This window comes from Myotis brandtii, unplaced genomic scaffold, assembly GCF_000412655.1.
Source record: "Myotis brandtii unplaced genomic scaffold, ASM41265v1 scaffold421, whole genome shotgun sequence".
In the NCBI taxonomy this organism is placed as follows: Eukaryota; Metazoa; Chordata; class Mammalia; order Chiroptera; family Vespertilionidae; genus Myotis; species Myotis brandtii.
In genome coordinates this window covers 2,038,497-2,050,358 of record NW_005366140.1, presented here as the reverse complement: position 1 = coordinate 2,050,358, position 11,862 = coordinate 2,038,497, and the positions used below count along the sequence as shown (strand labels likewise).

The 11,862-nt window shown below is 56.9% G+C and overlaps 1 protein-coding gene across 7 annotated transcripts in view; it reads right to left on the bottom strand.

Moving 5' to 3' along the window:
• Window positions 1-11,862, bottom strand: part of PDE4C (phosphodiesterase 4C, cAMP-specific) — a 38,994-nt gene that overhangs the window by 8,015 nt on the left and 19,117 nt on the right. For 4 of the 7 annotated variants that reach the window (XM_005873863.2, XM_005873869.2, XM_005873862.2 and 1 more), the window contains 14 exons: window positions 9,753-9,932; window positions 9,204-9,240; window positions 9,040-9,113; window positions 8,846-8,898; window positions 8,379-8,491; window positions 8,206-8,299; window positions 7,579-7,742; window positions 7,288-7,386; window positions 6,712-6,876; window positions 6,528-6,627; window positions 5,733-5,887; window positions 4,064-4,186; window positions 3,629-3,811; window positions 1,840-3,109 (listed from right to left, as the gene is read on the bottom strand). In XM_005873863.2, coding sequence (XP_005873925.1) covers window positions 2,723-3,109; window positions 3,629-3,811; window positions 4,064-4,186; window positions 5,733-5,887; window positions 6,528-6,627; window positions 6,712-6,876; window positions 7,288-7,386; window positions 7,579-7,742; window positions 8,206-8,299; window positions 8,379-8,491; window positions 8,846-8,898; window positions 9,040-9,113; window positions 9,204-9,240; window positions 9,753-9,932 — 1,927 coding nt within the window. In that variant the 3' untranslated portion in view covers window positions 1,840-2,722. Of the gene's footprint in view, window positions 1-1,839; window positions 3,110-3,628; window positions 3,812-4,063; window positions 4,187-5,732; window positions 5,888-6,527; window positions 6,628-6,711; window positions 6,877-7,287; window positions 7,387-7,578; window positions 7,743-8,205; window positions 8,300-8,378; window positions 8,492-8,845; window positions 8,899-9,039; window positions 9,114-9,203; window positions 9,241-9,752; window positions 9,933-11,862 lie in introns of those variants that run through there. The other 3 variants (XM_005873866.2, XM_014545778.1, XM_014545779.1) reach the window with 3 other exon arrangements.

Genomic DNA, 11,862 nt, shown 5'->3' with positions numbered 1-11,862 from the left:
TAGAGCAGTGGTTCTCAACCTTCTGGCCCTTTAAATACAGTTCCTCATGTTGTGACCCAACCATAAAATTATTTTCGTTGCTACTTCATAACTGTAATGTTGCTACTGTTATGAATCGTAATGTAAATATCTGATATGCAGGATGGTCTTAGGCGACCCATGTGAAAGGATCGTTCGACCGCCAAAGGGGTCTCGACCCACAGGTTGAGAACCGCTGCTCTAGGGGGTCACAAGAACTAAACGTTCCAAGGGACCCCAAAGACTTTCTTTTTTTTTTTAAAATATATTTTATTGATTTTTTTACAGAGAGAAAGGGAAAGGGATAGAGAGTCAGAAACATCGATGAAAGAGAAACATCGATCAGCCGCCTCCTGCACACCTCCCACCGGGGATGTGCCCGCAACCAAGGCACATGCCCCTGACCGGAATCGAACCCGGGACCCCTCAGTCCGCAGGTCGATGCTCCATCCACTAAACCAAACCGGTTAGGGCCCCAAAGACTTTCTCCCACCCTCCTCTTTGGGTTTAGGCTGGGCCACCAAGGCAAGGACCCTGAACAGCATGAAATGGGGGACTTGGAGCATGTGAGTGACTTCAGTCACCCCCTCCGTGGACCGCAGTTTCTACATCTGTGAAATGGAAGAAGAAAGAGGCAAAGTCGATTTGCACTTTGAGCATGTATCTCAGTGCCTAGCTCAGGACATGCTTTCCTCAAATGTTACCTGTTATTGCGATTATGTGACCCTCACCAAGAGCCCACTTTATCCATGAAAAGACCAAGGCTTCAGGAGGTTAAGGGACTTGCTGAAGTTGTCAAAGTCCATTTTGGGGACACTGAAGATGGTGCAGTGGACCCGGCCCAGGCATCCAGATCATGGTCTGGAGAGAGTGACGGACATGAATCAAAGAATTCCCCAGAGCTTCCACCAGTGCCAGCCTGGGGTGGGGTATTAGGGAGGGTCTCCCAGAGGAGAGGTCGCTGAGCTGAGACCCAACGGTGAGGATGAAGGAGAAAAGAAGCATTCCAGGTGGTGAGCAGAGCATGTGCAAAGGCCCTGAGGTGGGGCTGTGCTTGGGTGTGGAAGGCCAGAGTGGGTAGAGTGCAGTCAGTAACGGGGAGTGAGAGGGATGCCTGTAGCACAAATTCAAGGGGAATATATTCGCATTCTTATGAATGGGTGAAGAAAAATCCAGAGGGAAATAAGGTGAAATGCTGAAGACAGGTGGTTTATGAGTGAGGTTATAACGGAACTTTATTTTCTTCTTTATGTTTCCATTATTTCCAAATTATCTAAGGTGAGCACGCATTACTTGTAAGTCAAGGGGCAGGGAGAAAAATTGCAAATAATCATTCCCTAAAAAAATTTTGCCTTTTAAAGATCCAGAAGCAAATTCACCAAGTTCATGACCCAGATGACGTTTAATTTCCCCTCTGTGGAATTTCATCATTGATTGTGATGATGAATTTTCAGTGGAGTGATTTAGTAATGAAGGGAGCTGTTCTGGAAGCCAGAGGATGCTGGGAGGACCTGTGTCACACATAAATTTTCAGGCACGGAGAAACCAAGATGTTTTCCAGGGTGGAATGCTGAGCCTTCCGGAGACAGGAACTGAAACTGACACTTGAGCACAGAGCGGCCTATCCGCCCCTGCCCTAGGCTGATCCAGCAAGCAGATGCCATAGGGGAGGCCAGCCAGAACAGGACCCCCAAGTTCGCCGCGCCTCCCGCCGCCAGGGGGCGCCGCGAGCTAATGTCCAGCACCCAGCAGCGTGGCCTAGAGTAGGCCACAGGACTGCTCTGTGCCTCAGTTTCCCCATCCATGAAATAGACATACTAGTTTAAGTTAATAAGGTTTATTTCACTCCAGAGAAACGTTCAATGCCCCAGATTTCTAAGATATTTCAGGGTGCTCACAGACACTACCTCTCAACCAAAGTTTACCCAAATACTAGGATCAGGCCATAGAGGGGAAACTGAGGCCCAGGAGGCCTCCCTAGGAGGTGTCTGGGGCACCCTCGGAATTGGGGGATACAGAGACCCACGGTAGGGGTGACAGGAATTGTGTGCTTTTGTTGCTGTTGTATAAGAGGGAGAATGGGGGGAGGGGCCAGCAGGAGGTCCTGAGGTCAGAGAGAACAGGTGCACCCAGAGGCACCGCTGAAGAAGAAATCGCAGCTACTTAAAGCAATAACCGATGCACAAGCAGCAACAGGCCACTTCAATCTTCAGAGATGTCCCCACACAGAGCCCTCTCTCTGCTGCCCCCTACCACCCCCTCCAGAGCTCCAGAACCAGAGTTGGGACTGGACAAAGCTTTTCCCCATTCAAGGTCCCCAGCAGATGAGAGGGAGGTGCCTGTGGGGGGCATCTCCTTGGGGCTGACTCCTCACCCGTCGCACAGGGCTGCCCCAGAGGCACATAGCAGGCACAGGCCTGGCACACAGGATGTCCCAATAAATATCTGATAAAGAATGAAAGAGTAAGTGATGGGTGTGGCTCAAGAGTGACCGCTGGAGAAGCTGGGCCTGACCCAGCCCCAACGTCAGAGCTGACGCTGGAGGAGGAGAGCTCAGCAGAGCCCGGGGTCAGAGTGGACCCCAGCCAGCTTCAATCCTGAAACTTGCCTATAACTAAGGTTGTCCCCCTCAATGTGTGGAGAAGGCAAGGCATGAGTTATCTGGGACCTCTTCCTGGAAAGTCCACCCACTCATTAGAGGCCATTAGGAGCCAGATGGCTCAGCCGTTACATTGCCCTCATGGTCCATGCAGGGCTTGCCCACGGTCCTCTGGTTGTCTAGGCATAAGGCCCCAGGGTCTGAGCTGGCCTCAGGGGACAGGAGGTCAGTGTCAGGTGACTCTGAGGCCTCTTGGGCCAACATTCTCTCCTCCTCCTCCTCCTCTTCTGCCTCCTCCAGAGTCAGCTCAAACTGGAATCTGTCAAGGCCGCCCTGCTCGGGGCTGGTGGGATCCCCGGGGCTGCGGGGGATCTTGCTCAGGTACCACTCGCGGTTGTCCTCTAGCGTGTCCAGCAGGTCCTGTGCATCTGGGTGTACCAGGTCAGCCCAGGTCTCCCACAGTGGGTGGGCGATGTAGTCAATGAAACCCACCTGGGGGGTGATACGGGGTTGGGGGGAGGAGGGGGGTGGCTGTGCTGTGAGGCACCATGGAACCCAGACCCAGTTAAGCCTCCAGGCCTAGGCTGTTCTCTCTCCCGGGAATGCCCTTTCCCAACGCCTACTCATCCTTCAAAACCTTCTTCAAACAACCCCTCTTTTAGAAAGTCTCCCCTGCCCCTTCTGGGCTCCCCCAACCCCTAAGTCTTTCCTTCCACCCAGCACAGACCCCTCAGGGCTAGGTGTATGTGCCCCCAGACTAAGACCCCCTCCAGGGGCCCCACATCACTCAGAATAGACATGTTCAACCCCCTTGAGTGCAGATCCGTTTCCCTGTAGCCCAGAGAGAATGCATCCCCGCCTGACCCCACCCAGCCAGGGCAGACCACGCCCTTGGGCCACACTCCCTCACTGACCAGCCAGGGGTCCAGCCAGAACTCAGGGGGTCGGCTCAGCTACTCCATTCTCTCCCCCTCCCCAGTGCCTGCCAGCTTGACCCGGTCACCCTCTGACCTGGGACTTCTCCACTGAGGCTGTGTGCTTGTCACACATGGGGCTGATGTCCAGGCCCGACTCCCGCTCACGGTCTCCCTGCTGGAAGAACTCAGCCATGATTCGGTCTGTCCACTGGCGGTACAGGGGCAGCGGCTTAGTGGGGTTGCTGAGGTCAGCACAGTGCACCAGGTTCTGCAAGACCTGAGGAGACCGGGGCTCGGGAGGGCTCGGGCCAGGCCAGCCCAGGCCCGGTTAACCCCCATTGCCAGGCCGGTACCATGGACACACCCCTCTTCCAGGTGGGGAAACTGAGGCCCGGAGGGGGAGGAGTGGCTAAGGCACAGCCGCGTGCGCCTTTCTGCCTCCGTTTCTCCAAGTTTGGCACACAGGCGGCGCTTCATGAGTGTAGCTAAATTCGAGGCGTGGAAAGCCAGGGTCAGCCCAGCCACACACCTGGATGCGGTCCGAGTAGTTGTCCAGCAGCAGGACTCCGAGGCTCGTCACTTTCTTGGTCTCCACCATGGTCTTGAGGTCAGCCAGGAGGTTCATGTGTTTGGACATGTCAGTGGCCAGCACCTGAGGGCAGGTGAGGGGGGAATGACAGGTATGAGCATTGCTCCCACCCACCCTTTCCTCCCAGACATCACACCCCTCAGACCCTCAGCCCTCTGCGTTTGCGTCCTCATCTATGAAATGGGGGGATGTCATGACATTGGCTGCAAACCCAGCTCACAAGAGGAGCTGAGTCAAGGGCTCCACCTCTAAGGTCTTTAGGCTCATGGGATGCATTCCACATGTTAAAGATTAAATGTGGGGGCTGAGGGCAGCAGTGAGGCTCAGCCCAGGACATGGCCTGTGCAAAGGCCCTGGGGTTGGATGAGCTGGGGAACATAGAGGAAGCACTTATGGCTGGAGCAAGTGAGGTTGACCGGAACGGAGAGGGCCTCGGGGAGGAGTAGGGGACTTACCCAGAGGGCCATGGGAGCCATAGGTGGTCTTGAAGCTGGGAGGAACCTGACTTGGTGCTCCCCAAATCTCCCTATGATCATGTGTGCCTGGGAGGGCTGTTTTCAGCAATTTGGAGGGAAGTTTGGCCCCAAACATAATTGTTTAAAAATCAACTTCGCTGGCTCTGGCTGGTTTGGCTCAGTGGATAGAGCCTCAGCCTGCAGACTGAAGGGTCCTGGGTTCGATCCCAGTCAAGGGCACATGCCCGGGTTGCGGGCTCGGTCCCCAGGAGGGGGCGTGCAGGAGGCAGCCAATCAGTGACTCTCTCTCATCATTGATGCTTCTATCTCTCTATCCCTCTCCCTTCCTCTCGGAAATCAATAAAAATATATTTTTTAAAAAAAATAAACTTTGCTGGATCCATATGAACCCAGCCCAGGAATAACCAATACCCAGCCCATGGGCTTCTCTGAGAATCAGACGAAAGTCTCAAAGCTTCTTCCCAAACCTCCAGTCGGCCCCCAAATGGTGCCTTCCACCCAAGGCCCCAACTCCGTCTCAGCAAATGTTTAGTTTCTCTTCCCTGGGAGCCTGCCTTTCCTCTGAGCCCTCCCCACGTGCTGTTCTCTTTGCTGAGAACACTCCTCACCAGCCCCTCCCCTCCCCACCCTGCAGGCCCCAATCTCAGGGTTTCCTCTTGGGGGAGCCCCACCTGACCTTGAGCATGGCCCCATCACAGCTCTGCCTACAAGTCATGCATCACAGCTCTGCTTCGGGGTCCCCATCATCGCTCCCACCCACATGTCCATCTCCCTCACAAACTGTAATCTCAGAAAGGCCAGAACTGTCTTGGCCATCACAACAGGTGTTCAACAAATGCTTATAAAGTGATTGAATGAGGCACGAGACTCCAAAACTTACTGGTGTCTTCCAACCAGAAAAACACCAAACGGACAGACTAAAAGGCCCAAAACAGTTGCCCCTGAAACCCCAGAAGCTCGGTTTCCATATCGCGTATGCGTGAACCGCAGCCAGGACCAAGGGCCTGGTCACCCCACCCAGGGCTTAGGGTCATTGCCCCATTTTATAGCCCAGGAAGCTCAGGCTCAGAGTGGAGGCACGCCCAGATCCCACGGGCGGGGACCGCCCCGCCCGCCCATCGCTGTGGCCTCACTATGTCGATGACCATCCTGCGCAGACTCAGCCACTCCTTGGTGCTGAGGTTCTGGAAGACGTTGCAGTTCTCTGCCTGCAGCAGCTTGAAGCCCACAGCCAGGTGGTGGTTCTCCAGCACGGAGGCGTCGTTGTACATCAGCGCCAGCTCCGAGTCTGTGGGGGAGGACGGTGGAGAGCCTCACCGTCTGCCCGACCAACTCGCCTCACCAAAAGGCAGGTTCGGTGAACTCTCGGCAAACTCCTACTCAGGCATTGAAGCTCCAACCCTAAAGCCCCCTCCTCAGGAAGCCTTCTATGACCCCGTGTCTCTCTCTCTCTCTCTCTCTGGCCAGGCCCTGACTCCACGGGGCTGGGGGCATCTGTGTTCTGCTCTGCCTCCTCGAGACTGGGGACTCCTTGGGGACTTGGCATGGCAGGAAAGAGTGTGTGCTAAGTGCTGGTTGAATGAACAACTGAATCTTTATCCAATGAGACTCTGGGATCCTCGAGTGAGAGGGCTCTCCTGGGGTGTATACAAGAGGTCCCCAGTAATTGCTTATTGACGGAGTTTTCCAGATACCTCAAAGGTCCCTAACCTTCAACATCTCAGCGGGCTCAGATGAGCTCTGCCACATTTGTTATTCTCTCATTTACTGAGTGTCTACTATGCACCTGGACCCGCTCTGAATACCCAAGGAGGGGAAGATTGCACAGCCATTTCGTGAACAGGCAGACTCCGCTCAAAGCAGGGATGGGACCACTGGAGATCACATGATTGACAGGTGGAGGCCTGTCCCCAGGGCCCCTAACTCACTGGTGTTAATGAGAAACTGGTTGGAGACCCCAGGATGGTCCACATCATGGATGGCGCTTGCAAAGATGGCAGCCAGGACTTCCAAGTCTGTGAACACAGCCTGAGCAGGCATGGGCATAAGCGCTGAGCGGCGGGCTCTCTGCACGGCACCCTGCACCTGCCCAGCCTGTCCATAGGACCGTACCTCCAGGGCGGGCATGGCCAGCAGCACATGCGTGGACTGGGCCACGTCAGCGGCATGCAGGCTGTTGTGGTAGGCCACGTCGGCGTGGTAGTGACCCTCCAGCGTCAGCAGGTAGGTGGCAAGTGTGTCCACCGGGATCTGGAAGGTCTTGAGCAGGTCCCGTTTCTGGTTCACCACAGGCCCTCAGTGAGGACTTCCTCCAGGCGGCGGTACACACTGTTCCTACACCTTCTCTCCTTCTGAACCTCTATCCACCTCTCACGTGCCCCATCTTCCAGGATGCCCTCAATTCTGAAATCACTTGGTCCTTGACCTTCCCCTCGGGTCTATCTCTGACCCCCACAGCAGTTCCCTCCAGACTAGGTCTCTTCAGGCCTGGGCCCAGAGCTGAGGCTTGTTGACTATCAGCAATGACCTGTTCAGCCTAGTGAACTCCTATTCATCCTTCAAAGCCCTGCTCAAATGATTTCATTCAGGGGCGTTAAGGAGTTGAAGTATATGGGTCCCCTAAGGTCTTGAGGTCAGAAGGGCTGAAACAAATCCAGGGGTATTGGTGGGCAAGGTCATGGGAGGTACCTGAAAGATGCTGAATATGATGGCTGTCAGGGGCCGGTTCCCACTTAGCTCTGCCACCTTGAACACATCAAGCCCCCACTTATTGGTGTCTTCCAGTTCCTAAAATGTGAAGAACTGGAGCTTGACCCAGGCCCGACTTCCCCAGACTCTGAACCTGTGAGCCCCTCCCCCGGATCTTACATTCAGCCCCACTTGCCCAGTATACAGGTGGGCAAACGGAGGCTCACAATAGGGCTTCCAGGTAGAGCCAGAACCCTAACCCAGGTCTCAGCGTTCTAGCTGGGAACCCACCTTGGCCAGTTGCGCCTCCTGGTCAGTCTGGACCCCAAAGCATGGGATGGTGGCTGTGGAGAGGCTGGCACTGTGGGGGAGCCCCTGCAGGCCGCTGATCTGGGACATGGGCCTCGAGGGTTCCTTGGGGGTTCCCTTGGGTAACTCCACCTCGGTCTGTTGGTCTGGAGGGAGGGAAGGGTGGGACTCAGAGAAGCCGATTCACCTGCTAGGGTTGTCCTGCCTTGTCTCGGGTCCCAGACTTTGCTAAGCCTCAGGATCAACCTATTTCCTTTTTATCTGGATCCCAGTCAGCTCAGAGCAAAGTCCCTATCTACCCTCTTTTCGTGGCTGATCTCAGTAACCTCTTCTGAGAGCCTGGGGCTCAGGGTTTCCCTCCAAACAGCTCAGTGCCCTTTCTCTCTCCCAAGCTGGAGACCCAGCTATCTGGTTTCCTCCATCTCTTTCTTGGAAAACTTTTACTCATGCTTCACAACCCTGGCTTTAATGTCCCCTCCTCCGGGATCTTCCTCCTGCTCCTCCCGCTGGCCCGGCCTTCCTTCACCCAGGTGGCTGCTCTGCCTTCCCCTGACGGAGGTCTTTTCCTACCGCCGTATGGTGCCCAGGCAGTGGCCCCCCACGGCTCACCCAGGAAGGTTTGGGAAATGTACTCTGACACCTGGTTCCCCGAGCGGCTGGTCTCAGACAAGTGAGTCAACTCCCGGGTCAGCATCCGCTTGAACTGCAGGGGGAGGTGAGGACAGTGATGAGGGGGCACTGCGGGTGGCGGCCAATGATCTCCGCTCGCTGGCCCTCCTCACCTTGTTGGAGGCCATCTCCCCCACCGAGTGCCGGGTCTGCAGGGTCTCCAGCTGATCCAGACACCAGTCCAGCTCATCCAGTGTCTCCAAGGCCAGCTTCTGCCCAGTGTCCTCTGGGGGCTGAGCCATCAGGATCCTGCCCCACCCCCACTCGGTGACCCCACCCCTTCATGACTCCATGTCGACATCTAGAACCTACAGCCCTTCCCAGTGGGGCCACTCCAGACCCCAGGATTTGAGTTCCAGATCTGTCCCCAGTGGCCGTGTGACCATGGGCAGGTCTCCGCCCCTCTCTGGACCTCAGCCTCCCCATCTGTCATTTGGGCCTGGCAGACTCCAGCCCTGAGGGTGTTTTGGAGGGTGACAATGAGCACAGCCTAAGGGTCCATGGGCTGGGGAGGTCACCGTGGAGAAGAAATTGACAGCGGTCCCATAGTGTGAGGGAGGGGTAGGAGCAGGAGAATTACCTGGAGGAGGAGGGGGCTGACTGCCAGATGGAGGGTTCCCGATGGATGTCTGCCTGCAGTACAGTCCGCTCTGGGGTGGCCTACCTCACCCAAATGGTCCCACCCCATCCAGCCCACCTGTGGGCCACCGCCCCCTCCTCCCGGCCCTGCCCTTCTCTCTGCCAGGCCCCACCCCCGCCCAACCCCCTATGTACTTGGCTGCTCTGTGGCCTTGCAGGTGGGCTAGCGCAGCAACATTGCTCCGAACAGTCCGCAGACTGGCCAGGACCTGTTGGGAGGGGGATGATCAGCATTGGAAAAGGGGGGATCGATTTCGCCTGCTTGCCTCACGCAGGAAGGGGGAGGAGTGGGCACCCACCTGGGCAAAGGGTGTCACAATCATGTCTTCTCCATGTCTGTGGGGAGAGAGGACATTAGAAAGGGTGGCCAGGGAGCTGTCCAGCGTGGTCCCATCTAACACTATGCCCACACTATGCCCTCAGCTGAGCTCATCCTTCCCTCACAACTCCTCCTTCTGGTGCCCTATTAATCCCTGGGCTCCGCTTACCTGGCTCTTCTCTGGAAGCACCTCCAGCCTCACACATGAGGAAACTGAGTCCCGGGGAAGCAGGGATATTATTATATTTCCCCTTTTATTATGGCTACCAGGAAGGTCTAATTAAGGTGTTTTTCAGTTGCTACTAATTGTCCTTAATGTTTCTGGACTGCCACCCAACCCAAGCCTAAAGTCAAGCACAGATCACCAGATATCATTCTAGGCAAGTTCAACTGAGTAAGTGGCTGCTTGACAAACTCCTACTTAAACTTCAAAACCCTGCACAAAAAGCCACTTGAAGGAGGTGTGCTGAATGGAATAATAAAAGGAGGAAGAGATGAGTACGTGTCATCCCACCAGCCCCAGACTCACAGGTCACTGGCCACAGAAGAGTTCCGGGACATGGCCTTAGGCAAGAGTTCATAGTCGCTCTCGGAGCGGTACAGGAAGGACTCACGGCGCTGGCTGTGTTGGGTGACCTGGCCAGGGCCAGGCCCGACCTGAGGGTCCTGGGCGCTTCTCCCGCGTGAGAGTGCATTTTCCAGGTCAAAGCTGGAAACAGATGAGGCATGGTCAGAGCCGAGGGGCCTGGCAAGAGGATGGCCTTTGGTGGCTCCAACCTGTTCTTTCACATCCTCCCGGGAGCCAAACGATGGGACATGAAGGAGTAGCGTACAGTTCGTCCACCTGCCTCACAGTCACACCCCTCCCCAGGGACCTGGCACCAGCCTTCCCACTGGGACCAGTCTGGACTCCAGAACGTGAGCTTCAGATCTGTCCCCAAATGTCTGTGTGACCAGGGGTAGGTCTCAGCCTTTCTCTGGACATCGACTATCCTGTCTCTAATATAGGCATGGGTAGAGTCTTCTCTGAGGGGCTTTTAGGTAGTTACAGCTGAGCACCTGAGAATGACAACTGGGCTTCCGTATTACTAAGAAGGAAACTGAGGTCCAGGTCGCGTGGTAAGGTCACAGAGACTGGAAACTGACTTTCTGGGCTCTCCTCTCTGGAGGGGTCTAGATCTTGCCCAAATCAGGCCAGTTCCAAGGGTCCCCACCGCGGGAGAGGCCCCGCCCCACCCAGTAAGGGTCACCTGTCCCCTCCCCCAGCCCACACCCTCAGCCCACTTGGCCCCTCTCCAATCTAGTCGACCACGCCCCCACATCCTTTACGCCGCCCCCCGCCCCCCAGATCCTTTACTCCCCTGCTTTATTTCCACGCGAATGCTCTGCCTGTACTCTTCCACCTCCAGGCTTCCGCTGGGGGCCATGCCCGCTTCCCGGAGCACCCTCCTCCCCACAGCACCCCGCTCTTTCAGCCCGGTCCCTCCCTCCCGTCACACCCTGACTGGTTAATGGAGAATCTATGCTCATCCTCCTTGGGGTCAGAGGTCAGAGAAAGAGTGGGCGGGGACGTGAGCAAGAACTGAGGTTCTGAATGGGAGTTAGCCACGGAGAGGGGCTGCCGCAGGTCACGGGCTTTGAGAGCGCAGGCAGGAGACAGGTAGACACCGGGGGCCGCCCACAACTTGGGGCTTCTGGCCAAGGGTCCATGTCCACCTGGTCCCCCGCCAGGTCACCCGTCCGGGATTCGGCAGGATTCCGTCCGGTTCGGCTGGATTCGGTCCAGCGGGGTCGGGTTTGAGTAAGTTCTATTGGGCGTGGTCCAACTGAGTTCGGTCGGGCGAGTTCATTCTGACTTGGTTACATCCGACCGCGCTCGGGCAGGTTCGGATGCGTTCGGGAACATTCGGCTCTGTTCGGCAAAACTCGGAGAATTCGGGCGCGCTTGGCTTTGTCCGGCCGCTCTCCGCCAGTTCGTCTTCAGCGGAGACGAGAAGCCGCTACCGCGCGTGCGTCCGGGCTCCCGCTTCGTGACGTCACGAGGAGGGCTGGGCTTCCAAACACCGACCCGCCTGGCTGGGGGCCCCGGGGCGGCGGAGGGGCTGCCGGCGGCAGACACAGTGACCCGCGCTCCGCGGGGAGGCCTAGGAGTGGCCACCCTCTCCCTCCTCGCCTCTCCCAGAGGCCTGGGAACGCGCACCCATGGATAGCTAGGGCGGCTGTAGCGGGGGGAGGCCCACAGGGTGCGGGGCTGCAATCCAGTGGGCCGGCGCCCAGGGTGGAAGGCCGGTCACAGCCGGGGAAGTTTTTGTTTTGGTTTTTCTCTGCTCTAATCTTAGCTGGGAGTGGCGGGGTCAGGCTGTGGTTCCATGACGCGGCGGCGCGGGGCGAGGTCGCCCTGACGGCGGAAGCCGCATGTCTGTCCATGGGTTAGACAGGTAAACTGAGGCACGAGGGCCTTGGAGGGACCCGCCATCCCCTAGCCTCACCTTCTGGCTCCCGAGGGCGCTCCCTCGACGCCCCTGCGCTTTCTCCGGATCCCTAGGCAGGCACCACCCTCAGCAGGCGTCGGGTGGGTGCTCTGGGGGCGCTTTCCCGGACCTGGGACCCCCCCTCCCGGGCTGCAGTGGCGCCATCGG